The following is a 27,369-nucleotide window of genomic DNA, read 5'->3' on the forward strand; positions in this document are numbered from 1 at the left end:
TGTGTTTTTGGAGAGGCCCGCACCATGCTCGCACCCATCAATCCCACCACAGCAGATGAAGCCCACAGTAGGTACCACGGGCAGGTAGGTTAGGTAAAGTTCTGAGGTAGGCACCTAGGCAGCATCTTCAAATCAATTGATCAATGGAACTTGGGCGGAAATCCCGGCTCCGGCAGTCTTACACTCAACCCAATCAAACCTTTATGCCATTCTCCGATTTCGTTCCCATGTCCTGCTCGGGTACCAACTCGACGGCCGAGTTTGCGCTATCTCCGCTCCGTAGTCCGGGGCCAGCCTGGAATGCAATGCAACCTCCCATAGTCAAGCCAACCTTTAGCCAACAACAGACCTGAGGCTGGTCTCGGGGGGGTCCCACACTACATCTTTGATACTCAGCCTTTGCCTCGCCGGTATTCGGCATTCGACATGCCCGGCCTTTGATGGTACCCTCGTCGTCGCCATGTTCTTAATCAGCAGCATCGGCCTCCACGCCGATCCCTTCTCCATTCTTTCTCCGTAGCCAACATTCGGCAGCCCAATCGCCTCCCTTGCCCCTGAGCTCACGCTCGCAAAGAGCAGCTCTGCATCGTCCACAGTGCCGGCTTGGAACAGGCCAACTCCCCAGCAAGCCAGCTGCAGGGGGTCGCCGGTGCCGTACGGGGTGAAAGCGTTGCCTACATTATTCGTCCCTAAACAGGCCGACAGTCCAAAGTCCTTGATCATCGAGGGTACCTGGAGAGTGCCTCGAGGCCGGCTGTGCGGCCTTGTCTCCTTCTCACCCGGCCTGCCCATCATGAACAGATCGCTGGTGGGTAGCCCAACAAAGTGGACGGGCAGGTCCTGCCGTCGTATGGTATTCGCCACGTCCAGAATCTTGCGGGTCGGCAGAGTGGTGAGGTGCGAGCAATGCCCTATCGCAATGGTCTTGGACTTTTCTGCACGCCGCGACCATTGGTGGTCGCCCAACAGCGCGATCACTGGGTCCAAGAGAAAAGCAGCTGAACCGTCTAGGTTATAGTCCAGATGGAAATCGAGATGAAGTCCATGTTCCAGGGCTGTGCGGATGGCCCAGTCGATGTTCTTGATTGCCTCGTCTTCGCATTGCTCGACATAAGGGGCTGATCCTAGTGCATCAATAAACGGGCCAAACTCGCGCAGTGCCTTCTCTACGGTCGCCCTGTTCTCCTCTCCGTGCCCGGTTGAGAAGACGGGGTCCTGCGCAAAGGCGCAGATCTGCACCTGGACGAGATGGGAGAAGTCCTGCTGGAGACGTATGGCCGCCTGGAGCGGCAGCGTTCCGGCGACATGGTCCAGCTCCACAAAGGCGCGCATAGACGTGACCCCTTGCTGATAGCTCGTGGCCAGAAGCTGGGAGCCGCGGAGGTAGAGGTCTTCGGAGGTGTACCGCTCCTTGGCTCTGGATGTATTGGCCAGGGCCTCGCCAAATGAGCCAGATTGGGGCACCAGGTCTGTGTAATCCGGGTGAGGGCCGGATGGAGCATGGTTGCAGGTGAGAAGATAAGACTTGTCCAGGTGGATGTGAGGGTGGCATAGGGGCGGTAGCAGTAGGCTAGAGGGTGCCTCTGGGTCCGCCTTGGTTGCTTCTTTGGTCTGCAACCGGCCGTCTGATACTTCGAGGTCCCATCTGGAACCGCTTGGCTCGTCGGCCAATATGACGTTTTGCAGCTTCATGGCTTGACGGGGTTCTGCTAAACAGCAGGAAATGTTTTGGTCTTATTTGGGGTGATGGGGATATAGGCATGCCCATGTACATGGCGATTGATTGAGTAGTGCATTTCCGCTACTTGGACTGACATCATCCCCGTCTCGGCTACCCCAGATTTCATTTTCAGCCGGTGGCCAACGGCGTGGATTGCGGCACGTACTTTAATTTTTCTCCTCCGATCCCGGCGGCGATTGACGCTAAACCTTTCTACCAGGCCCTTGAATTGGACTGGGTGTGTGACTGGACATACTGCCGGTACTACTACTACCTACCTACTACCTACCTATATATGAAAAAGCATTGGATCAATTGGGGGGACGAGCCAATTGATGCTTCGGGTCTGCCAGACTACATACTTGCACACGTGAAAACCATCGACAATTGCGTCCCAGCAAACCAGTTGTTCCCACCCAAACAAAACAAAACAACCAAGGCAGGCTGCTTGGTAGGTTCACTACTTTCACGCCCCGCCCAACTCTGCAACGCCCGCTCCTGTTGCGTGCTTCCTTTCTTCGCTCGGGACCTGGCCATATTCCCAGCAGAGTCCAGACCCGCGAGGATGCCGTCCTTTGATATCGGCGAGTCTATCCCTTCGGACACGGCCCATGTAAGTCGTATTCTTGCCACAGCACAGGGCCGACGTGGTCTACCCGCTTGCTCTAACCTTTGCTATAGGCCGTAAGTGTCTCGTTGCCAACATGGAAGTCAAATGTGGGATACGAGGAAGGGCAGCAATGGGTCGTCGACAAGATGGTCACTGGTTACCCAAGGTACAACAAGCCCAAGCCCACGTCTGCATAGTGCCTGTAGCTCACCTCGTACTCCCAGGTTCTTCATTCACAGGAGCATCCAGGCTCTGGCTAGCGACATCGTATCACGCTTCGGCCAGCCCCAGCAGCAGGCCATGCTGTTCCCCACCAGGAGGACAGCCCAGCGTTGTCACAGCTTCATCCAAGAAAAGGCCCCGAGGGAGCTGCAAACAACCCTCCAGATCGTAGACCTGGTCTTGAGCGCCACTGCCTCGGTACCGCCAGTCTTACGGAGCATCGCACCGTCCATCTCTGCCGTCTTTTTTGTGCCCGATGCTTTCCCTATCGCCAAGCAGTATTGGCAGCACTCGGGCGATGGCGTCTCGAGCAGACGGGCCGAGTTCTGCCACGGTCTGCTCCGGGATGGCCTGCTGGTTCCCGCCGAGCCCTCCCAGGCGCCACGATCCCCAGGCCTCCCCAACGCCAAAGTCTTCCGCGGCCCGCGCCGCTATCAGCGTCCTGCTTCCATCGACGCCACCAGCGGCAACAACCAACCTATAACAGCAAGTCAGGCTGGCGAGAAGAACGGATCGCCCACCCAAGGGAGCGACACTGAAACGATTGAAAGCTCCCGTTTTCTTGAAGAACGCTTCGGCCGCAATCTGGACCTGTCATACGTCAGCAACGCCAAGTCCGCCATCAGACGCCGCATCGCCGGTGTTTTGTCGGGAGATGTCGACTTGACGACCAAGCTTCCGATGATGGACTCCACAGCCCGCGGGGTCAACAACTTCCGGGAAGACGACATCTATCTAACCCCCTGCGGCATGAATGCCATCTTCACGGCGCACCAGACCCTCCTGAAGGCTCGGGAGCCTCAGCAAAGCATCAACTTCGGGTTTCCATACGTCGACACACTCAAGATCCTCCAGAAATTCGGCCCGGGCGCTGTCTTCTACGGGCGCGCATCCGCCGCTGACTTGGACAACCTGGAAGAGCAACTGAAGAGTGGCACCAGGTTTCTCGCCCTGTTCTGCGAATTCCCTGGCAACCCCCTGCTTGCCTGCCCCGATCTCATCAGGATACGCAGGTTGGCAGACGAGTACGACTTTGCTGTCGTCATAGACGAGACCATCGGCACCTTTGTCAACGTCAATGTTCTGCCGTATGCCGACATCGTCGTGAGCAGTCTGACCAAGATCTTTTCGGGCGACTGCAATGTCATGGGCGGAGGTCTGGTGTTGAACCCCGGTAGTAGATACTACGGCTCCCTCAAGCAGGTCCTGGACGAGACTTTCGAGGAGAGGAACTACTGGGCAGAGGATGTCATGTTCATGGAGCGCAACAGTCGCGACTTCAAAACGAGAATCGACCGGGTCAACACCAACGCCGAGGCTATATGTGAGGTGCTGATAGCGCACCCGAATGTGCTGAACGTCTACTACCCCAAGTTTAACGACTCGAGGCCCAACTACGAGGCATGCAAGACACCCCATGGCGGCTACGGCGGTCTCCTGTCGTGTACGCTCAAGAACCAGGAACAGGCCATCGCCTTCTACGACGCCCTCGACACGGCAAAGGGGCCCAGCCTCGGCACCAACTTTACGCTCACCTCACCCTACGTCCTCCTGGCCCATTACCAGGAGTTGGACTGGGCAGCCAGCTACGGCGTTGACCCGAGCCTTGTGCGTGTCAGCGTGGGACTAGAAGAGACAGAGTTGTTGAAGTCGGTATTTACTAAAGCGTTGAAGGCGACTGAAGAGGTAACAGCGGAAGCAAAGTAGCGCATGATCGATCACGTAGGTGGCATATCAACTATGCGGCCCCGAGCTGCCTGGCCAGTAGTAAGAAGCAGACATGAATAAAATAAAACACATGCAAAATGCAAATCGGACATTGCTAGTGTGAAGCGCTGAATGTGTAGCACATTCGGGGTATCTCTTGTTGCCTGAAACGAAAAAAAGCCTCCATCCTGAACAGCGCCTCGCTGAACTTATACCTGGTCTCCATCGATTAAGACTATTGTTGTATCGCCAAGCAGCACCCTTGCTTCCCATCATACTACATGACGCAACAAGGACCGTCTGTATAGTCCGGTCCGAAAATCTCCTTGCCACGCTCTAGCTCGTTGGCTTTCACCTTCTCCTTGACCTCTTTGGGGAAGTATTCTCGCAGAAACGCCGCACGCGCCTTGTCGAAATTGTCCAGGCCAGCACGCATGACGACATCCCCGCGGCACAGGGGGCAGAACCTCTCGCTCTTCCGCTGCATCTTGACCAGGCAGCGGCTGCAGAAGACATGCTCACACTGCAGTCGGATGGGCCAGTATGCCACGGCAAAACAGATGGGGCACAGGTAGTCGTCGAGCTGTGGGACGGTAGCGATGACCTCACTGGATACTTGGGCACATAGATCCCGGGCCACGCTGCCGGCCAACAGTCGCTCCGAATGGACGGCCACGGGGAAAGTCTTGGCCACGCCGAGCGAGGTCCGCTTGTCGAACTTTTTGAGGATCTTTGTCACGGCAAGCTGGTTGATCTCTTGGAACTTGAGGTTCTGCAGCAGCATGGCATTCAGGTTCAGAAACATGGTGAAGGCCTCTCGACTGGCCGAAAGCCTGAGGCTTTGCACGTGTTTCCGCTGGAGGACTTCTTGTTGGAACCATTGCAGTTGCTTCAGGGCATGCGCCGCCGTTCTTGCCCCGTGATCCGATTCTCTCGTGGAAAAGAAGATGCGTGCGTCGAGATACAGTTCGAAAATCTCCCGCCACCTGGCTAGATCGTCTCTAGCCTTCTTCCCGTTCGCCGGCCTCGTCGTCCGTGTCATGGTCCGTCCCAGGTTTGCTATCTCCCCCTTCAGCCTCTCTGCTTCTTCCCCTTGCAGCGTATCGAGCTCAAAGACATCATTCTGGAGTATATCGAAGAACTCGCCATCAAAGACCAGTGGGATCTCCACTTGGCGCACAGGGCAAGATGTTGCGGATGGGCAGTCGTTATCGCTCATCGGCGCATCGTTGTCATCCGAGGCACTGGATTCATGGTCCACGTCGAGGGTTGAGGTAAGTTGTGCTTGCTGCTCGGCCCTTCCTGACGCCACCTTTTCCAAAAAATCCCTGGTGGCGGGCGACAGCTTCGCATCGACGACGACGCCATCCTTCAAGTGCACGAAGATGGTCAACCTCGGTCGCAAGTGTTTGGAGTTGCAGGGTTCCCCGTCGAGGTCGTAGTGGAAGCCAAGATCGCCGGCGGATGTCTGGCTCGAGGCGAGTTGGGCCAGTGTGTCCTTGTCAAGGCCGATGGTCTCGAGCTCTCGGGTGACCTTCTTCAGGCACTTCTTCAGCTGGCCATAGGGTATGGCGGAATCAATCCAGCGCTGAGGGAAACCTAGGAAACCAGGGAGTCAACAGGGTGATCTGGGCATGAGAGTGCGCTCGAGTGATATGAACCCACCTTCACGCTGTAGCGCCTTCTTGAACTCCTGTGCGAACTTCATGGCGATAGCATAGACGGAGCGGTATGGAGGAAGATGTGTAGCAGGGAAGAGGGTGCGCGGTGAGTTCATCCACTATGGGGCAAAAGCGGGCTCGTTCCGGAAGGCCATAGATATGTCATCAAGACTGGATTAGGCGAGGGGCGGGTGACAGGCATATAGAGTTTCTCTGTCCAAGGCCAGGTAGGTTTTTTTTGGTTTTTTTTTTTAGTAGGTATGTATGTAGGTAAGAATATCAAGTGAACAGCGGTGGACCAAAAGGCAGAAGGCCTCGTGGGAATCTGAGACGGAGGGGAAGAATGGAAGACGGGATTTCCCATGAGCATAAACCAGCTACCTACTTGCCAGTTGCTAGGCCACCCAAGTACTTACTGCCCCGAGGTCACCTCCAACTTCCAGAGAGAGAGAGAGAGAGAGAAATCGAGAAGGAAAATAAAAATGGGACGAATCCCAGTCTAATGGATCCTACTTAGTTTGGGTAGCCCCTCACGCGAGCACCTGCCATGGACACCTGAAAGTCTGGCAGGCCGGCCTGGACTGGTTGGATGTGCAGCAAAAGGTAGCATTCAACGTCAACTGCCGCCATTGCGTGCATGGGGTTAAGCAGGTGCAACCGTAAAAATGATGGCTCATCCAAACATCAGGCCGGGCTGAGAAAAATAGCTCCTTTTTCGTCAGAGGCGGCCAACAAGAAGCCGCGCCTTACGGTATGACTGCCCGTCTTGTACATTGATTGATGATTCAGCTGAAGGTTTTGAGGTACTTGGGGGAAGCAACTAGGTACCTGCACGAATACTGTACTGTATGTACATAGTGGAGAGCTCGTAGGTGGACAATTGCGATGATTCAGCATCCGTCATATCAAATTGATTTGTTCGATGCAAGGTTGTTAACAATACTACTTACTGGAAGGTACTGCCTGATAATTGCTGTCCAGAATAACGATTGAAAATGATGTGGTTGATTATAGGTAATTGGTACCCCCGTTCTATACATACCTCTCGCATAAGGCATTGCACATGAGCAGAATTACCCCACCTGTTTCCGAAATTCCGCTTTGTCCATCTACTTCACGACCCCGCGATCTGTAACCGCCCGCTTCGTTATATCGAAATCCTAGACCACGTAGAAATGGGCGCTGGGCCGTCCACCGAGAGAGGCTCGGCAACTGCCAGTGCCGAGCCCAAAAAAGTCGATTACTATGAACTCCTGGGCGTAGATCGGCTTGCCACAGACGACGAGTATGCACCCCACACACCCAGACAGGAACAGACGGGCTCATCACTGACACCACATGCCGCCGCCCCTTAAAGGATCAAGAAGGCGTATAGGAAGAAGGCCCTGGAGCTACATCCGGACCGGAACTACGGCGACGTCGAAAACGCCACCAAGAAGTTCGCCGAAGTCCAGTCTGCCTACGAGGTCTTATCCGACCCCCAAGAGCGAGCTTGGTACGACTCGCACCGTGATGCCATCCTGCGCGGCGACGATCCCGCCGCCGAAGGCGCCACCCCCGAGTACTACAACGTGCGCATGACCACGACTGAGGAGCTGTATAGCCTGATCCGCAAGTTCAACTCCTCCGTCCCCTTCACCGATGCCCCCGACGGCTTCTTCGGCATTTTGCAGGAGACCTTCGACTCCCTCGCCCAACAAGAGATCGCGGCTTGCGAGTGGGATGGCCTGCCCATTGTCGAGTACCCCTCGTTCGGGAGGGCCAACGACGATTACGACGCCATCGCCAAGCCCTTCTATAGCGCCTGGTCCAACTTCGCGACGCGCAAAAGCTTCAGCTGGAAGGACAAGTGGCGCCTCTCTGACGCCCCCGACCGTCGAGTACGGCGCTTGATGGAGAAGGAGAACAAGAAGGCGAGAGAGGATGCGGTCCAAGAGTTCAACGAAACCGTGCGGTCCATGGTGGCCTTCGTCCGGAAGCGAGACCCCCGGTACATACCCAACACGCAGACCGAGGCAGAGCGGCAGAAAGCCCTACGAGATGCGTCTGCGGCGCAGGCTGCACGGTCGCGGGCGGCGTACCAGGAGAAGATATCCGAGTACGTAATCCCCGACTGGGCACAATCGCGAGACGATAATGACGGGCTCGAAGGCGAGTTCACGGAGAGCGAGGAAGAGTCCGAGGTTGAGCACATCGAGTGTGTCGTGTGCAACAAGGTCTTCAAAACGGAGAAGCAGTTTGAGGCTCATGAGAGAAGCAAGAAACATATCAAGGCTGTGCAGCAGTTGCGGAGAGAAATGAAAAAGGAGAATGCTGGGTTGGAGCTTGATACCCCTCCCACATCCACCCAGCATGCAGCGCCAATTTCGGACGAGGTTGAGGAGGACGAGGAGGATGAGGAGGGAGACGATGGCGAACATAACGAAGAGCATGCCGACACTGATGCAGACGACTTGCAAATACTGCCCACAACAGGATCGGGCCTACCCGGAACGGATACCCCCTCTGACACTCCTGCGGTGGCAATACCGGAAACTAATAGTGACGAAGGTGACGAGGACGACGACTACGCACCCAGAGCCGCTGTTGAGGAACGGCTGGCTTCAGGTGCGGAGCCTAGTGCTCCCCTGGATGATGAAGTGAATGGGTTGTCAAACCAAGCGGATGATTTGTCACTTGATGCCGCCGCCACTGCTACAAAGAAACTGGGCAAAGCCAGGGCAAAGCGGGAAAAGAAAGCTGCTAAGCAAGTTGCTTTAGAGCAGCAAGGAGCAGCAGTAAGTTCAGGATATACACAGCAGTCTACCAAACTCTAACTAACAGGTCACCTTGTAGCATCAATGCATGGTGTGCAACGAAGCGTTTGGCTCCAAAACAAAATTATTCACCCACCTGAAAGACTCGGGGCATGCGGCACCACCATCTCAAATCAAAACCGCCAGCAAGCCCTCAAAATCAGGCAGGAAGAAGCGTTGAGGGTTGTGCCTGCTCAGGACGATACCAACAGTGCGGCAGTTATCATCGCAATTTCTTCAGTATAACTTCTGTCCCGAGCCGAACGCCGCAGCACGTTTGGAAAGGGGGTGAGACCGGCTCACAGGCTTCATCTTCACGTCATCTTGGGCCCGACAGTTACAAGTAATCCGAAATCGCCTATAGCGATAGCATTGCCCGACGGCCCCAGATAAATTGTTTATATGTAATATTGGATATATCTTAAGATTGGCTATCCAGTCATGAGCATCCATGTCGATTATTCTGGATGTGACGCAGTTCCCCTGAAAATATAGCAACCAGACGCCAACGTCAACGCCGTATACACCCTCTCCTCAAAAGCAACCCGCAACCACCATCATTCTGAGGCCCTTAGGAACTCACAATCGCGTCTTCGTCATCATCACTCATGGCCTCAACCTGACTGATAGCGCTGTCTTGCTCACCTGCCTGGGCTACTGGATCATGATCCGAAACATGGATGATGGACTTGCCCTGCACATGCTTCACGCTTCGCCTCCAATCTTGCCAATCCTGTTCATCCCGGATCAAGAAGCCGATTAGCATGCTAGGGTCCATCTCCTTGATGTGAAGTCGACGAAGTTTGCGCGTATGGCAGGTATCCACTTCTTCCCGGGTATAGTCGCTGGCGTCTTCATGGTATGGTAGAGCGGGTCTGGTGTAGTGCGGGTCTAGATAGAAGAAGTATAGTCCTTGAACCCCGATAAAGTAGTGAGAAGACGATGGACGGCCGCTGTACCAGTACTGTTAGCGAACAACCAGGTGTACAACATAGCATCTCCTCTTGAACTCACCCGCCCTCCTATTGACTGCGGCATCTGTAGTGATGCGACCAGTGCCTCCCAATAGACCGGCGTAATCTTATCTATGCCTAGTCGTGTGCCTACTAACACAACCGTGGGGTGGAAAGTCTCGCCGTCGGGCTTCGCAATCTTCATAAACTTGTCCTCATAAACGTCAGGGCCGTCGCCCGTCGAATACACGCGCAGGCTGGACTCGTTCTCGTTCGTCAAGGCTCTGGCAGTTCTCAGGTCAGCTGCAATCGGATCTGCCAGGAGAGACCCGGATGGGAAGCACGCACTGGATGCACCTGGCGGTGGCCGAAGGGCCGAACCATTCGCCCGGGTATTTCCCACAGGCTGTAGCGCCATGACGCACGAAGTTGTGCAAGGAATATGGCGCTCTGGCATCGTCTGCGAAAAGCTTGACGATTTCCTTTTCTTCAGCGTCTCGAGTCTTGGTCCGCCAGTCTATTAATCCGTGTCAGCACCGTCCACATGATTGCATGCTGCGCGCTAACGTGGCGTGACGTACCGCGTCCCAGCCGCTGGATGGCCATGGCATTTGCAAGCAAACTTTGGCCCGACCTGATCATGCACCCCCATCCGCTATCCGAGGCAAAGCCTGTCGCGTCGGAGAGCTGGGCCTTGATGCGCATCGAGAACGAGAGGGCGGCCAGAGCCTTCGGGTCGTGTGACTTGGCGATGGGCTCAAACTCGGACCGATACGTCATCCATAGGCGGGATTCGAAGTCGTCGAGAAACGCGGGTGGCCAGCCTCCGTCCAAGGGAGCTTCATCGTAGGCGAGCGACGAATCGAGACTGCTCGATGTCGAGTAGGGAGGCGTCTCGGGGAGCTTGACGGGGGTCTCTACGGGCGGTTTTCCGGCCGCCGCGTCGCCTGAAGGCAGCTCGGAATTCGCTGGTAGCGGCACTGTCGGGTTCGGGGAGGTGGAGGTGGAGGGGGAGGTTTGGTTTTGAACACTGGCGCTGCTCGTTGTGTTGGGGCTGTTGTTGAGTCGATAAGACGTCCCCAGGCACCATACCGGTTGGTCTTTCACTACATCGTTGGTTGGTTCGGGGTCCCAAAACATCTGCACGATCCGACGTCCAACTTCCAGAGTGCTGTCCATAGTCGAGATCAATATATTTCAAGCTGGTTGATGGCCAGAGAAATGGAATCGAGGGACGGGGACGACAGTGGTATGTATGCCTTGGATGGAGGGAAGCCGCCTAAGTGACGTTGCTCGTTATTTAGTACAGTTGGGCGGAGAGTCGTCCGGGCGACAGGATACGGAATGGCAGCGCTTAATACGACTCTGTTCTGGAGTATGCGAGGGCGTGGAGATGTCTCCAGTTTCGAGCAAGTGGGCATGGACAATTTGTAGATGTTGGAAGCAGGTGTGATGGGTGACCAGCTTGCTGGAGGCGGCCACTTACGGCACCGCTGGGCGGATCATCAACGCAGGTAGCAGGAGAGTAAGAGGGTACCTACCTACTTGCAGAGGTAGTAAGGTACCTGCCCGCTGTAAGGCTGGTGGTGGTGGTGGATGTACTACAGAGGCCTTGTGCGGTGTCCCTTCAACGCCTTCCTGTCCAGGGCAGCTTGACCCTGTGGGAGGAAAAGAGAAGAGTCTCTGTGAGTATTGCAGAGTCCCGACAGTCTCATGGGGAATTTGTTTGATGCAGAGATTTGATCGCGATTTGGCAAAGTTGGGTTTCTTGGACAATGACCGACGCTCAAATCCAGTCACCTGCCAGGTAAGTTGGGGAAGCCGGATGCCGGGGCCTTGTGACGCCAGATCGACGAGGAGCACAGCCATGTGGATCCCACGCCCAATGAATCAATGATTGGCATCTGGGGCAATCCATACGCAAAACTCGACTTGTCTAAAATTAACCAGTTAATAAGCAATATATATATATATGTATATATATATATATATACATGTACGCATCAAGTATACTGGGTATCGGATCAGAGCAGCATAAGGCATGTACATGTCTTGTCATGGACATGGAGTGCGGGCGTCTGATGGCCTCCTGCTGCTGCTGCTGCTGCCGCCGCCCGTGCTCACAGTACATAATGTACTTAGGTTGTAAGTAGGTTAGGTAGCGGGCGGATGCAATGCCCCTCCAAAAGCTGCTTACAGTGGGGATAATTTCGTTATCGATAAACAGCTAAATGATATAACTTGAGAACTTGATACCTAGATAGCATCATCGACTCCACCGCCTCTGCCTGCGACTTCGTTCAAAGGGAAGAGATAAAGTCATTCAAGGTCTCCTTGCAAGAGGCTCCTTCTCCGGTGGCTTGGGGGTTTAGACTGGAAACAAGGGCGTTCGATAGACAGCACTCCTTACGCAGTACGGTACGTGCATGTCTGTCAGGTTGGTTGACTCATACACTCCATTCAAATAAAGTGGAAGCAGAATCGAATAGTCCTGCCTGCCTCGACAATCCGACCCAATCAGATAGTGTACTACCCACATGCACTTACCTATTGCTTGCAACTTCCGCCACACACACACAACTCACCCCATCACCTGTCTGGTTTGGATTTGCACCATATCACCCAAAGACACAGCAACGTCTACTTCTAGGTCTCTCAACTTCCTTGAATCCCCTCCCGCTCTATCTCTACGCCATCAGCCACCATGGCCAGAAGAAAGCCACCCAAGAAGTTCTCTCAAGGGTCCCCCGGCCAAGGCCCGTCCTCCGGACCTGGAGGCCGTGGCCCTCGACATGATCCCTTGCTGGATGTGATACGGCCTAATGCGCCCTCCTTCCGAGCTTCTAATCGTGGTATGCCCTCACCGCCCGCCGGTCTCTGCCATCAACCCTCCATGCAATACTTACACTCGTACCAGGACCACACACTCTGGCCGACGAGGCTAGGAGCACGGCTCAGAAACGCCGCGGTGGCCCAGCCCAAGACGGCAAGTTGCGATACAACCCCGTCAAGTTTGTCAGTGCTGGCTATATGAACCCATCAGACGAACTCAAGGTCTTGCAGGACGAGGACAGGCAGACTGCCCCAGCAGAGGTTCCGCCAGTAGCCCCCATTGCTACCGAGGCCCACATGCCGGATGACACCATGACAATAGATCTGCACCCTGGTGATACTGCTTTCGCAAGCCTCGCCGACGCGGAAGAGCGCAATGGTGCTAGCGTTGGTGCTGATGCTGATGCTGATGCTGATGCTGATGCTGATGCTGATGCTGATGCTGATGCTGATGCTGATGCTGATGCTGATGCTGATGCTGATGCTGATGCTGATGCTGATGCAGGCGCTGGCGCTGGCGCTGACGAGGTGGACCCAAACCCGTGCATTGCTGCAGCGGACGCCCACTCGTCTACTGCGCCATCACCCCCCTTATTTATCATCGACACTGCGGGAGATAAGTCACTACGACAGAGATATCCCGAGATTTCCACCCAAACAAATGACGAGAGTGTTCACGACTCGGACTCTAGCGAAGAAGTCATACTCTTCAAGGGTCGCAATCCGTCACGCCATACTACAGCGCCGGCCACGCGCTCTACTAATACCCCCAATCCTGACGGTGATTTCATGCCGCTGAGCCAAATTGATACTGAGATCAAGGTGGTAGAGGAGACGATACAGGCCACTACTGACCAAGCTCCCACAACGAGCGCCGATATTGATGTATACAGGACGGCCGACGTCGACGTTTACAAGACTGCCGTCACCGAACAACTTCCAAGCAACGAAAAGGAGGTTGACCAGCGGTTTGAAAAACTTTTAAGTGGGACGCACTCTGACGAGGAGGCTGCAATGATTGCCGACTACATTGCCAACATGGAGGAGGATGAAGACGATGATGACGACGAGCTCGATCAACATCCCGGCCTTGGTTCGCATGCTTTCCATTTACTTCGTGATATCGGGGGCACCGATAGCGACGGGCTTCCGGAACGACTATTGGACGAGGATAGTCTTGACGAGCCTGACGAACAGGCCAATAGCAGTGATGGTCCAGGTGCCCAGCAAGCTGCTTCGCAGGGCCAAGACGAGCGCCTGGCGCGGATGCTGACCAAGCAGGAGCAAATGGGACTTGGTGGTGATGCGGTCTTTCTCTATGACGGCACGGGATCTGGCGACGACGACGGAGATGACTGGAACATAGCTCCCAAGACCACTCCGCGGCGCAAGAAGAAGGGATCTTCGAAAACGGACAAGATTATCCAGAAGAAGGGCCAATTCCCAAGTGCTTCTAAGATGGCCGAGGCCTTTGATGAGCTTGACCTGATGGACTGGCATCGCCCCTCACTTCACAACTATAACAAACGTTCGCGGGTACCCTATGTCTCCGACTCGGAGTTGGAGGATGCGATGAACGCAACATTCCAGAGGGACCGTCTGAAGAAGGCGGAGAAGAAGAAACAGCGCGAGGCCCTTCGTGCACAAGGACTATTGGGCAAGAACATAAATCCAGAAGATCCACGCATCAAGTATCCAGGGGGAATGACCAAGGACGATCTTGTGTTCGAGCTGGAGCAGTTCATTCTGGGTGATGATGAGCAGTAAGTGCATGCCCCGTCCCTTAACTTTAGCACCACGTTATGTTAATCGCCAACTACCATACAGGCTTAGTCTCCCCCCGCTGGATAAACATTCGCGACGGTGCATTCACCAGGTGGCAGCACAACTCAAGGTTAAGTCTCAGTCCGCAGGTAAAGGTGTTGGCCGCTATCCTGTGCTTTATCGAACCAAGGGAACTGTTGGCTACGACGAGCGTGGCTTCACCTCTGCTACTCGCTTCCTACGCCAAAGTTATTATCCCCGAGTTGATGTCGACGACGAAGTGGTCAAGGAATACAAGGCTCTTCGCCGCAAGGATCCTAACGTCAAGCGCGGCCATGCTGCTACCAGTTACAAGGAGGGAGAGGTTGTTGGCCAACATGCTTCCGAGTTGGCATCTGACAACAAGGGCCGGATGCTGCTCGAGAAGATGGGCTGGTCCAAGGGTATGGCCCTTGGTACGACGGACAACAAGGGTATCATGGTACCTATCGTACATGTCGTCAAGAAGACCAAGGCTGGCCTAGGCGAATCTTGAATAGGGCGACTTGAACATTTAGATGCATTATACAGTTAACATGAAACATGCTTAAATAAGTTGCCTAGAATCCAGGCATTTCCCACAGGCCAGGTGCACGCACATATTTCTGTCGTATAAATGGATTACTACCGCGATATCTGGGTTGCACGAAAATGCCTTAGAACGAATACGAATATTCCAGGCAGCACCAGGTACTCAAAATACCACATGGGCAATGGAGGTGAGCGCCCTCGAACCCAACACGAGCTGGTGCTGATCAGATCGCATACAGTGTGATTAGGAACATTTAAGCTGGCACGGGGCGGCACGTTCATTGACAAGTTTCTTCACAGGCAGAAAAGACACAGCGAGGGTTTGTTCATTGTTGAGTATCATTCCGGGGAACCCTATCGGGAAATCTGTATTGTACAACCGCAGAACCCCATACCGTAATGCAGAGGCAAATCGCCTCCGAAAATCAAAGCCATCCGTAACGCATTATTGAGACTCCAGATCGATGTCAATTCATCAGAATCCATGTGTCGAAGCTTGAACCCCTTGGCCAAGCCTCATCATGATGCCAAGCAAGCTGTGTAAAAAAGGATCCCAAACCCAAGACAAAAAACACCCTAGACAACCGCAGAAACCGAGAAATCCAAGCACCACTTATTTCGTGGATGAGGAGTACTTGGTAACGGCCTTGGTGCCCTCAGAGACGGCGTGCTTGGCCAGCTCACCGGGAAGGATGAGGCGGACCGAGGTCTGGATCTCTCGGGAAGAGATGGTGGACTTCTTGTTGTACGCAGCGAGCTTGCTAGCCTCAGTTGCGACGCGCTCGAAGATGTCTGCAAGAGAAATGTATTAGAGCCTGATACTGGTTGAACAAGACGCGCTGTGGCGCAATTGGAGTTGAAGCTTACCGTTGACGAAGGAGTTGAGGATAGACATGGCGCGGTTGGAGATACCGGTGTCGGGGTGGACCTGCTTCAGGACTGGGCATGGGCGTTAGCAAATAGGTTACAAAGGTGGAGGAACCCATTTGACACGTGGGCGCGACGCGATTCTGGAGCAGAAAGCGCGTCGAGGTAACGATCAAGTGGGATCCGAGAAAGCAAACATACCCTTGTAGATGTAGGAGGAGTAGGTCTCCTTGCGAGTCTTGGTGCGCTTCTTCTTCTCGCCAGTGGCGGCGGTCTTCTTGCCGGCATCCTTCTTCTCGGGAGCCTTGGAAGCGGTAGCAGGGGCCTTGGAGGCGGGCTTCTTGTCGGCGGCCTTGGGAGGCATGGTGAAGTTGGTTTTGGTTGGGTTGGTGGGTGAAAAAGAAGTGAGTTGGTGTAGATGAATGGATTGAGAATCCGAAAGCTGTTTGCTGGCTTGTTGTGAGGTTGGAAAGATGGGTTGTGGTTGATGGGAAGTCAAGAGTAGTGGATTGGAGGGATGAATGGGGGATGAAGGTCCTTTTGTAGCTGGCAGCGAAAGACACTAGCGTGGTTACTGATTTGACACCACAATTGGGAGGCAGAGATGGCCTGGCTTTTAGAGCCACACACCCCCCATCAGCGCGACGGTAAGGTAGGCAAAAGCCCACGCCCCACCTACCCAAATCAACCCTGGATGGAGCCCATCAACCACCTGCACGCACACCGGTACGTACCCATCTTTTTTTCCTCGCAGTTCGCTGTGCCAGGAATTAATCGATTAGTTGGTTGGTCAATTTTCCATCCCATCCCAGCCCACCGCATTATTGGCAGAGACACCGACACGACCAAGACGCGCTTTCGGGGCCCCTGCTGCCGGGTTAGAAGCGCGTCAGCTTCCCTTCCCTTCCCTTCCATTATTCCTTGAGATCAATCATCCATCCATTCCTCCCTCCCCCCCCCCCTGTCGCAGGGAAACACGCCATCTTCATGAGGAAAGAAGAACTGGGCCCGGGAGTTAATGTCGTAGCAATTCGGCCAATCAAATAATTCAGTCCCTCTGCACTTCCGCATCTTTGATCTAGGTACTGCTCTGAGGCTGCATCACAGCCTGATCCATCTCGTCTCTCCTGGGCGGTGGATCACATTCTTTCGTGGAGAGACGAGCCAGCAGCCCCCACCTGCGTAAGCCTTCTCCATCCTATACCACCTACATCACATGACCCTACCAGCAACGGCCGCGCCTAGACTTCCGCTTTGGTCACGAAACTGAAGCTATCACCAGATCTGCCCCGCGGCTGGCAGTTTCCGGGGCCAATGTTTGATAGATTTACCCCAGAGTTCGGCCCGGAGCCGTGTTAAAAGCGGCTTCTGGCAAGGCTGATACCCCAGATGTGTACATCACATGCATATCTGGACCCCAGATAGGTAAAAAATCAAGAATCCGATGCTATACCGATGCATTCTATATGTAATTCATGATGTACCTTGGGATTTAACTCCAAATATTTAACCCAGACCCCCCGAAAATGCACATTCCTAGGCCTTGAGTGGCTCTTGGGCAACTTTCACCATTCAAAATGGTCCAGAAACTTAGGTTCAAAGAGCATATAAGCCCTTGGATGAGATCAAATCAAACGTAGGACCATAGGAGGACCTGACCTGACAAAAGAAAGAGAAAAAATAAGAGATCGATTTGAATGACTCTCGGGCCTTAGGAGGACCGGGTCAAAAACATCAAAAGAAATGCAGCTCGATTCGAATCACCCAGCCAGATCGGCCAAACTGGAGCAGAACTGCTAGTTAGTGGGAGAAAATGAATTTGGCAATCCGGGCAGCATGGCAGATGTCAATCAGCCGAGCAGTTCGGTCTGGTTCGAAAGAGGTGAACCCTAAGGCAAAAGGGTTCGACGCAGGACGCGGGCGATGGGCGATAGACATTCATCGAGTGATCTGGTCCGGCCAGACTGATCCGACACGATGAGGAAAACAAGTCGTGTCAGGGGGAGGGAGAACGTATGCGACAACGCAGCAGGGAGTGGGAAAAGAGCGAGGGAAAAGGCAAAGACTCCATGAGGTGGGTGCCTCGCTATCTATGTAATATTATTATTCGAATCAGGTGGGATCAGGGTAGTGTGTCAATTCCAGAATGGATACCTGGGTAGAGCGGAATGCAATTATTTCATTGGTCGGATGTTGAGTGCGGCAGGGCTAGTTAGTACTTTGAATGCAATCCTACGGCGGCATTTGATGGCTGCAGGCAGTTTATCGGCTCAGTTCCCAGAGGCATCAAGCATGTCAGTACGAGGCAGCTGCACTTTTGCTGCAGGTTGGCCTTGAAGAGTGGGGAGATGCAACCGGGCCAGTTGATTTGCCCGGCTTCGTTATTTTTCGGCGTCCTTATTTTTTTTCTGAGCACACCCAGGCGCGCGATTTCCATTTCTGGGCCTAAAGCAGACTAGCCCCAGCTATCAGGCGCCCCACTGCCAGGCGGTGTTGTAGCTTTGTAACTCAGATCAGTGCCACAATCCACTTGGCCCCAGCTTCCCCCTTCCCTTTCACTTGTTGGTCTTTTTGGTGATTTCGTGATCCGGCTGCTTGACGCGACCAGTACTTAAGCAGCTATCCCCCACTGAACTTCACCAATACTTCCCACTCCATCTCATCTCAACAACAACCACCACTTTCCACTCCTTCCACTCTCAACCACCACTCTTAAGATCTTTTTTGATCTTCAGTCTACGGACACTCATCAATCAACTCCCTTTTTCACCAACCCAACTACATCCATCACCATGACTGGAGGCGGCAAGTCCGGAGGCAAGGCCAGCGGCTCTAAGAACGCGCAATCGTAAGTAAATACCCGTTTTCCTCAGCCTGCCTACCCTTGGGTCACGCTTCTTCGGCTGGCACTCCATCCTTGGCCGCATCAGAACGCGTTGCCCGCTCTAGGCGCGTCTGTTTCAAACTGCAACATGAATTCTAACGTGTCGCTTCTTCGATAGCCGTTCGTCCAAGGCTGGTCTCGCTTTCCCCGTCGGTCGTGTCCACCGTCTGCTCCGCAAGGGCAACTACGCTCAGCGTGTCGGTGCCGGTGCTCCCGTTTACCTGGCTGCCGTTCTCGAGTACCTCGCTGCCGAGATTCTTGAGTTGGCCGGTAACGCTGCCCGCGACAACAAGAAGACCCGTATCATTCCCCGTCATCTTCAGCTCGCCATCCGCAACGATGAGGAGTTGAACAAGCTCCTCGGCCACGTCACCATCGCCCAGGGTGGTGTTCTCCCCAACATTCACCAAAGTAAGTTTCTCTCTACTGCGCACCTCCACTCCACAGCAACCATACTAATTCGCTGCCCTCTAGACCTCCTGCCCAAGAAGACTGGCAAGCCTGGTAAGAACGCCGGCAGCCAAGAGTTGTAATTGGGTTTCGCGCTTGGTTTTCTGTGTTTTCTGCTTTGCAGTTTGGGACGCTTTTCATGAACAACGGGGTCACGGCAGGTCAAGGTTTGCTTTTTATGCGAATGGGTTGTACATTACAGACATAATCCGTCTGGGAAACGTCCATTAGGGATATGGACATGAAATGAAAACTTTCTGAACAAACACCTTTCATGATATTCTTGCTTTGCCAGTGACTCGTATGCACCTTTAAATGCCTTCCGGCTTCGTATATGGCCGTCGGCCTTATGTGTGCGGCGTGATTTGTTCTTTCGGATTTATTCTATGACTGGGTTGGTATCATCGGTCGAAGGCGTTGGCTTGGGGCATAGGCTTTCAGCTTGTATTGCTAATACTTGATCGTAACTTGTTGACATTGTGCGATATGGTTCGTTTCAAGGGAGATGGTCACATTGGCGAATGAATCGGGGCCGGTGATGTTGGTTGCAACTTTTGGTGATATCTATGCGCAGATTACAAGGTCTATGTACAGTTTGCTGCTCTTGTGCAATCCATCGCAGTTGATTAAAACTTCAAGTCCGGCGGAGCTGGGGGAAAATATTAGTTCAGTTTGTTCATACTCGCCATGGCCGAAGAGCCCAGGGTAGAGACTGATACTTACGAGCTGTAGAGTGCACTGGCACATTGCGCTCGTACTTGGAACCTGTGTATGTCTTGTCAGCATGGGATTTCTCCAGGCCGCTTTTCTGTGCCCAAAGAATTTGAGCATACCTCCGGGGGCGGTTGGGGGAGTGTAAGGATCAGGGTGCTTCCACTCCTGCAGCAGCTTCTCCGTCTCGGTGAGCAATGCCTGTTTAATGCACCGGGTGTTCTATCAGCGTTCTGTTGTCTCTGTCAAGGCTGCCACGATGACGGGCCTAAGCAAAGACCCAGTGACTCGTGGCCAGGTATGGGAGTAAAAATGATGGCGTACCCTTTGTTTCCGGGGATCTGTGACGTTGCGGTTTGCCTCGAAGAGCGATCGGATGTAAAGGGCTTGCCCTCGCCACAAGTGCCGGTGGACGGCCCAGTCGAGCGACAGCTTCAGAGAGCGTCGGTAGAGCGACCTGTGGGCACAATGCTTGGTCAGGAGCCATTTCCATACGTGGGCAATCGAATTGCGGCAATTGAGCTCACAGAGCGGCCTGTCTCGTCGACATGTTGGCCAGGTAAAAAGTGTGAAGAGCCCTTTTGCTTCTTTCTTATGCGGTGCCAACCCTGACTCGACGACGCGTTGTTGCTATGCCGAGGAACTGGCGCTCGATTGGACTTTTACTTCAGCGTCGAGCTCGGTACCTGCGAAAAAGGAGTGGGGTGTGCTGGTGGTCGTGGTGGCCGCGATCAATCGGACTCGCGATGGTTTGGCTGGCAGCTTGGGGATGGATTCACAATGTTGCAAGCTCGAGGTGGGCTTGAGCCAATTGGAGATTTGGCTGCCTGAGGCAACAAATCAGATGGGAGCTGTCGGGGGGGCTTGGTACTTGGGCTTGATTTTGTTCCCGCAACCTTTGATTGGTCAGCCTCGAGCTCTGGTCCCGCTGCGTTACTGGATCTGAGCTGGCGGGCTGGCGGTCAGGTACCACGCCCAGCTGGCCATGTACCTCTCTGAGAGCGAGCACCGACGTTGCCCACCGTGGCACCGCCCACCGTTTTGGACCGTAAAGAATTGCGTGCAGTAACGCAGTGCCAGCAGACTAGACTGCCAGTCCTGTGATATGCCCAGCTGGCACCAGCCTGCCAGCCTTTCCTTTCCCTGCTGGCCCGTACTTGTAGCACATAATCGCTCCATGGGCGGGTGAAATCGGTACGTCACTCAATCCTGGACTTGCCGGCTAATGAGTTCACAGCTGCGATTTTCCTTGCCTTGTTTTTCCCGTCTACCTCTTGCAGCTGGTAGCAGGACGAGTACCAAGCTCCCCTGCCCCCCTGTCGGAAACACGGGTGTTGCTGTTGCAGCTTTTTTTAGAGCTTCTCCAATTCAACTTATCCAACCGCTTTTGCTTGTTTCTTGCGTCAATAAATCTCTCTCTGACCCCCCCAAATATATCCTAGACTCGCTGATCGAGTACCTCTTTCGCACACTCAACTGTGCCAGTTCTTTCCTAGACATACTCTGCCCCCTGCTTCCCTTTGCGACAGGTCAGAGTCTTTCTGTTTGACCTTATCCTCGGTAATCATTGAGAGAGAGAGAGAGAGAGAGAAGAAAAAAAAAGATAAAACACCACGTCACAACTACAGATCTACCATCATGTTTTCTCGAAGGCTACTCACCGCGGCGCGCGTTGCGCAACTACGACGCCCCATGCAGCAGCCCCTACGAGGCGTTGCCTTGCCCACCATGATGAATCAAGTGCGCACCTACGCCGATACGCTCGTCAAAGTCCCTCAAATGGCCGAGTCTATTTCCGAGGGTACCTTGAAGCAGTGGAACAAGCAGATTGGCGACCATGTTGAAGCCGACGAGGAGATTGCGACCATCGAGACGGACAAGGCAAGCATGCACCCGCCTGCAATGCCGTGCTAGGCCGCGCTGCTTTCTTGGCTATGACATTTACTAACAAGCACCCTCCAGATCGACGTTGCCGTCAATGCGCCCGAGGCTGGTACAATCAAGGAGTTCATGGCCAATGAGGAAGACACCGTCACCGTCGGCCAGGAGATTGCCAAGATCGAGCCCGGCGCTGCCCCGGAAGGTGCTAACAAGGGCGAATCCAAGGAAGCCCCCAAGGAGGAGGCCGCGTCCACCGATGCCAAACCAGCCGAGCCCAAGGAGGAGAACAAGCAAGAGTCCAAGCCCGAGTCTTCAAAACCCGCGCCCCCGCCAGAGCCCAAGAAGGAGACTCCCCCCCCTAAGCAGTCTTCGCAACCTGCCAAGGATTCATCCAGCGCCGGCCCCACTATGGGCAGCCGCGAAGAACGCCGAGTATGTGACCACTTGGCTCCTGATCAAGGTGTTTAGTCCAGACAGTCTAACCAGCCGTAATCAATATAGGTCAAGATGAACCGCATGCGTCTCCGAATCGCCGAGCGTCTCAAGCAGTCTCAAAACACTGCCGCCTCTCTCACTACCTTCAATGAGGTCGACATGTCTTCTCTGATGGACTTCCGAAAGCTCTACAAGGACGAGATCTTGAAGAAGCAGGGCGTCAAGCTGGGTTTCATGAGCGCATTCGCCCGCGCTTGCGTCCTGGCTATGCGCGATATCCCCGTTATCAATGCTTCCATCGAGGGCGAGAACGGTGGTGACACCATCGTTTACCGGGACTATGTTGATCTCAGCGTTGCGGTTGCCACTGAGAAGGGTCTGGTCACTCCCGTTGTGCGCAACGTCGAGGGCATGGACATGGTCAACATTGAGAAATCCATTGCCGACCTCGGCAAGAAGGTACGCTTTCCTTCAATTGCAGTCCTTACTCGTTTGCACGGTCAGCTAACATGTCTCGTACCAGGCACGTGACAACAAGCTCACAATTGAGGATATGGCCGGCGGCACCTTCACCATCAGCAACGGTGGCGTTTTTGGATCGCTGATGGGCACGCCTATCATCAACCTTCCCCAGACTGCCGTGCTCGGTCTCCACGCCATTAAGGATAAGCCGGTCGCCATTAACGGCAAGATTGAGATCAGACCCATGATGTACCTGGCTCTCACCTATGATCATCGCCTGCTCGACGGACGGGAAGCCGTTCAGTTTCTGGTCAAGATTAAGGAGTATATTGAGGATCCAAGACGGATGCTGTTGTAGATGAAGATGTCGTGTGGTAGCATAATTCATATGCGGGCGTAATAAAGCGTTGGCATGCATTCATTGGGCGGGTGGAAAGGCTTTGTCTATAGTGTACAATACAGACGTTCGTATTATAAGGCGTAGTTATAAATGCAAGCCATTCTTTCCCTAATTTATTACCGGCTCTATTTTATAATATTTAAAATCCTTAATTAACTTAAATAAATAAATAATTAAAATTTTATATTAAATTATTTTAATTTTAAATTATAATATTTATTATAAATTTTTTAATTAATTATTATTTATATATATTTTAATAAATAATATAATTAAATATTTATTAAAAATAAAATTATTTTTTAAAAAAATAATAATATAATAATATTTAAAATAAACTTTTATATAAAATCTTTAATATATTTTTATAATAATTTTTAATAATTATTTATATAAAATTTTTAATATATTTTTATAATAATTTTTAATAATTAAATAATATTAATATAAATTATAATTTATTTTATTTTATAAAAAATATTAATTTATTATTTATATTAAAAAAAAATTTATATAAAATTTATTATTTTTTATATAATAAATTAAATTAAATAAATATATAAATTAATTAATTATATAATAATTAATTAATAATATATTAATAATAATATATTTATTATTAAAAAATTATTTATTAATTTTAATTTATTTTTTATTTATTAATAATAACTTTTTTTTTTAATTAATTAAATTAATTTATAATTTTATTATATTAATTTATATTAAATTTATTAAATTTTAAAATTTTTAAAATTTTATTTTTATTTTATATATATATATAAATATATTTTTTATTATTTAATAATTTTAATAATAATTTTTATTATTATATATTTAATATATAATATATAAATTATATATATAAAAAATTATATATTATAATAATTTAAAAAATATATTATTAAATATAATTTTAAATATTATAAAATTATATTTATTAAAAATTATATAATAATTATAAAAATAAAACTTTTTAAAAAATAAAAGTTTAATTATTAATATAATAACGTTAATTTTATTAAAATTATTAAAAATATTTTTTATAAATATATATAATATAATATTATTATTATTATTAATAAATATTATAATATATATAAATAAATATTAAAATATAAATAATATTATAAATATATAATAATATAAAAAAAATTAAAATAAAAAATAATAATATATATATATATATATATATATATATATATAATAAAAATAAAATTATAAATTTTAAAAAATATATATTATAAAAATTTATATTTATTTTTAAAATTTATTTTTAAAAATTTATATTTATTTTTAAAATTTATTTTTAAAAATTTATATAAAATCAATATTTATATATATTAATTTTAAAAATTTTATTATTTAATATAAATAATTTTTAATAAATTTTAAATTTATATAATATAAATAAATAAATTTTTTTTATAATTTATTTAAATTTTTTTTTTAATATATATTATATATATAATTAATATAAATAATATAAAATAGATAAATAATAATATAAAATAATAATAATTTTATATTAAAATTAATAGATATTTTAAATAATAAAATTAAAAAAATTAAATTTTAAATAATAATAAATAATAAATATTAAACCCTTTTTTTATTATAACCTTTAATTATAATTATATATTATTTTTTATAATATAAAATTTAAAATAAATTTAAAATTTATAATAATATTATATTTAATTATTAAAAAAAGAATTATTTATTTATATTATATAAATTTAAAATTTATTAATAATTATTTATATTAAATAATAAAAGTTTTAAAATTAATATATATAAATATTAATTTTATATAAATTTTTAAAAAAAGCTTTTAAAAATAAATATAAATTTTTATAATATATATTTTTTAAAATTTATAAATTTTTTTTTATTATATATATATATATATATATATATATATTATTATTTTTTATTTTAATTTTAATTTTTTTTATATTATTATATATTTATAAAATTATTTATATTTTAATATTTATTTATATATATTATAATAATTATTAATAATAATAATAATATTATATTATATATATTTATAAAACATATTTTTAATAATTTTAATAAATCGATATTATTATATTAATAATTAAATTTTAATTTTTTAAAAAACTTTATTTTTATAATTATTATATTATTTTTAATAAATTTAATTTTAAAATATTTAAAATTATATTTAATAATATATTTTTTAAATTATTATAATATATAATTTTTTATATATATAATTCTTTATATATATAATTTATATATTATATATAAAATATATAATAATAAAAATTATTATTAAAATTATTAAATAATAAAAAATATATTTATATATATATAAAATAAAAATAAAGTTTTTAAAATTATAAAATTTAATAAATTTAATAAAAATTAATATAATAAAATTATAAATTAATTTAATTAATTAAAAGAAAAAAATTATTATTAATAAATAAAAAATAAATTTAAAAAAATAAATCGAAATTAATAAATAATTTTTTAATAATAAATATATTATTATCGATTTATTATTAATTAATTATTATATAATTAATTAATTTATATATTTATTTAATTTAATTTATTATAATAAAAGTAATAAATTTTATATAAAAATTTTTTTAATATAAATAATAAATAAACGTTTTTTATAAAATAATTTTTTTTATAATTAAATATAATATTATTATAAATTTTAAATTTATTTTAAATTTTATATTATAAAAAATAATAAATAATTATAATTAAAAATTATAATAAAAAAAAGTTTAATATTTATTATTTATTATTATTAAAATTTTAATTTTTTTAATTTTATTATTTAAAATATTTATTTATTTTAATATAAAGTTATTATTAATTTATATTATTATTTATTTATTTTATATTATTTATATTAATTATATATAATATATATTAAAAAAAATTTAAATAAATTATAATTTATTAAATTTTAAATTTAATTTAGATATAAATATTAATATAATTTTTATTAATTTTATTTTTATTAAATGAATTAAATAAAAATAATATTAATAATAAAATTAAAAAAAATAAAAATAAAAAAGGGGTTATTTATTAAAGTTTATTAAATCCTTTAATAAAAGAATTAATTATTATTACCTTTTTATATTATTTAATTTTTTAAAAAAATAATAACTTTTCTTTAATTAATCCTTTTAATAAAGTTTATTAAATTATTAAATTAAAAAACAAATCTTTATTATTTTTAATAACCCTTTATATTATTTAATTTATTTAATTTATATTTTAAAAAATATATTATAATAATAAAGATATTATAAAATATTTAAATTTAAAATATATTATAATATAATTTAATTATTATTATAATAAAAAACTTTTTTCTTTTTATTTTATTTTTAATATTTAAAAGTTTATTATTACTTTACTTTAAAATAATAATTAATTTATTAAAAATTATTAATTATTTAATTATAAATTTATTAAATATTATAATTATTTTTATTATTAAAGTAATTAATATAATATTAAATATAATTATTTTAATAAATATTAATTTAAAAATTAAAATAATTAAAGGTATTTATTTTTTAATAATATTTATAATAAAAGATATTTTATTTAATATAATTAATTTAATTATAATTATAAAATCCTTTAAAATAAATATTTTATTTTTTTTAATTATTAAAAATATTTTAATTTATTTAATTAATAATTTATTATTAAAAATGAATTTTATAATTATTTAAATTTATATTATATTATTTTATAAAGGATATTAATTTATTATTTATATTAAAAAAGAAAATTTATATAAAATTTATTACTTTTTATATAATAAATTAAATTAATTATATAATAATTGATTAATAATAAATCGATAATAATATATTTATTAAAGGATTATTTATTAATTTTAATTTATTTATTTTTTATTTATTAATAATAACCTTTTTTTTAATTAATTAAATTAATTTAAAATTTTATTATATTAATTTTTATTAAATTTATTAAAGTTTATAATTTTTAAAGTTTTATTTTTATTTTATATATATATATAAATATATTTTTTATTATTTAATAATTTTAATAATAATTATTATTATTATATATTATATATATAATATATAAATTTTATATATAATATATACATTTTATATATAATATATAAATTTTATATATAAAAAATTATATATAATAATAATTTAAAACATATATTATTAAATATAATTTTAAATATTTTAAAGTTAAATTTATTAAAAATAATATAATAATTATAGAAATAAAGTTTTTTAAAAAGTTAAAATTTAATTATTAATATAATAACGTTAATTTTATTAAAATTATTAATAATTATTATAATATATAAAAATAAATATTAAAAAATAAATAATATTATAAATATATATTAATATATAAAGGATTAAAAAAAGAAATAATAATAATATATATAA

The 27,369-nt window shown here is 45.9% G+C and overlaps 10 protein-coding genes across 10 annotated transcripts; 5 read left to right on the forward strand and 5 right to left on the reverse strand.

Moving 5' to 3' along the window:
- Positions 1–333: 333 nt before the first annotated feature.
- On the reverse strand, positions 334–1,692 carry PG985_002645 (cytosine deaminase; the record flags this gene model as incomplete). Its single annotated transcript, XM_066822414.1, has 1 exon — positions 334–1,692. The coding sequence occupies one exon, from the start codon at positions 1,690–1,692 to the stop codon at positions 334–336; it is 1,359 nt and encodes a 452-aa protein (XP_066689846.1).
- A 593-nt stretch (positions 1,693–2,285) lies between these two features.
- PG985_002646 (Cystathionine gamma-synthase) lies at positions 2,286–4,259 on the forward strand (the record flags this gene model as incomplete). The annotated part of the gene is made up of 3 exons (XM_066822415.1): positions 2,286–2,333; positions 2,402–2,496; positions 2,555–4,259. The coding sequence occupies 3 exons, from the start codon at positions 2,286–2,288 to the stop codon at positions 4,257–4,259; spliced, it is 1,848 nt and encodes a 615-aa protein (XP_066689847.1).
- A 277-nt stretch (positions 4,260–4,536) lies between these two features.
- Positions 4,537–5,967, reverse strand: PG985_002647 (uncharacterized protein; the record flags this gene model as incomplete). The annotated part of the gene is made up of 2 exons (XM_066822416.1): positions 4,537–5,858; positions 5,925–5,967. The coding sequence occupies 2 exons, from the start codon at positions 5,965–5,967 to the stop codon at positions 4,537–4,539; spliced, it is 1,365 nt and encodes a 454-aa protein (XP_066689848.1).
- A 1,128-nt stretch (positions 5,968–7,095) lies between these two features.
- On the forward strand, positions 7,096–8,896 carry PG985_002648 (uncharacterized protein; the record flags this gene model as incomplete). Its single annotated transcript, XM_066822417.1, has 3 exons — positions 7,096–7,205; positions 7,278–8,697; positions 8,756–8,896. The coding sequence occupies 3 exons, from the start codon at positions 7,096–7,098 to the stop codon at positions 8,894–8,896; spliced, it is 1,671 nt and encodes a 556-aa protein (XP_066689849.1).
- A 390-nt stretch (positions 8,897–9,286) lies between these two features.
- Positions 9,287–10,847, reverse strand: PG985_002649 (uncharacterized protein; the record flags this gene model as incomplete). Its single annotated transcript, XM_066822418.1, has 4 exons — positions 9,287–9,668; positions 9,827–9,952; positions 10,017–10,185; positions 10,250–10,847. 4 exons carry the CDS (start codon positions 10,845–10,847, stop codon positions 9,287–9,289), a joined length of 1,275 nt encoding a protein of 424 aa, XP_066689850.1.
- Positions 10,848–12,372: 1,525 nt separating this feature from the next.
- On the forward strand, positions 12,373–14,799 carry PG985_002650 (Protein SQS1; the record flags this gene model as incomplete). The annotated part of the gene is made up of 3 exons (XM_066822419.1): positions 12,373–12,520; positions 12,586–14,263; positions 14,328–14,799. 3 exons carry the CDS (start codon positions 12,373–12,375, stop codon positions 14,797–14,799), a joined length of 2,298 nt encoding a protein of 765 aa, XP_066689851.1.
- Positions 14,800–15,447: 648 nt separating this feature from the next.
- Positions 15,448–16,065, reverse strand: PG985_002651 (histone H2B; the record flags this gene model as incomplete). The annotated part of the gene is made up of 3 exons (XM_066822420.1): positions 15,448–15,626; positions 15,702–15,773; positions 15,903–16,065. The coding sequence occupies 3 exons, from the start codon at positions 16,063–16,065 to the stop codon at positions 15,448–15,450; spliced, it is 414 nt and encodes a 137-aa protein (XP_066689852.1).
- Positions 16,066–18,493: 2,428 nt separating this feature from the next.
- PG985_002652 (histone H2A) lies at positions 18,494–19,118 on the forward strand (the record flags this gene model as incomplete). The annotated part of the gene is made up of 3 exons (XM_066822421.1): positions 18,494–18,549; positions 18,704–18,996; positions 19,060–19,118. The coding sequence occupies 3 exons, from the start codon at positions 18,494–18,496 to the stop codon at positions 19,116–19,118; spliced, it is 408 nt and encodes a 135-aa protein (XP_066689853.1).
- Positions 19,119–19,661: 543 nt separating this feature from the next.
- PG985_002653 (NADH dehydrogenase (ubiquinone) 1 beta subcomplex 9) lies at positions 19,662–20,296 on the reverse strand (the record flags this gene model as incomplete). Its single annotated transcript, XM_066822422.1, has 5 exons — positions 19,662–19,684; positions 19,759–19,800; positions 19,869–19,947; positions 20,071–20,203; positions 20,274–20,296. The coding sequence occupies 5 exons, from the start codon at positions 20,294–20,296 to the stop codon at positions 19,662–19,664; spliced, it is 300 nt and encodes a 99-aa protein (XP_066689854.1).
- A 1,088-nt stretch (positions 20,297–21,384) lies between these two features.
- On the forward strand, positions 21,385–22,882 carry PG985_002654 (uncharacterized protein; the record flags this gene model as incomplete). Its single annotated transcript, XM_066822423.1, has 4 exons — positions 21,385–21,653; positions 21,699–22,059; positions 22,129–22,521; positions 22,586–22,882. 4 exons carry the CDS (start codon positions 21,385–21,387, stop codon positions 22,880–22,882), a joined length of 1,320 nt encoding a protein of 439 aa, XP_066689855.1.
- Positions 22,883–27,369: the final 4,487 nt, after the last annotated feature.

Source organism: Apiospora marii (assembly GCF_038362585.1).
Source record: "Apiospora marii strain CBS 49790 chromosome Unknown utg000002l_segment0_segment0, whole genome shotgun sequence".
Classification (NCBI taxonomy): domain Eukaryota; kingdom Fungi; phylum Ascomycota; class Sordariomycetes; order Amphisphaeriales; family Apiosporaceae; genus Apiospora; species Apiospora marii.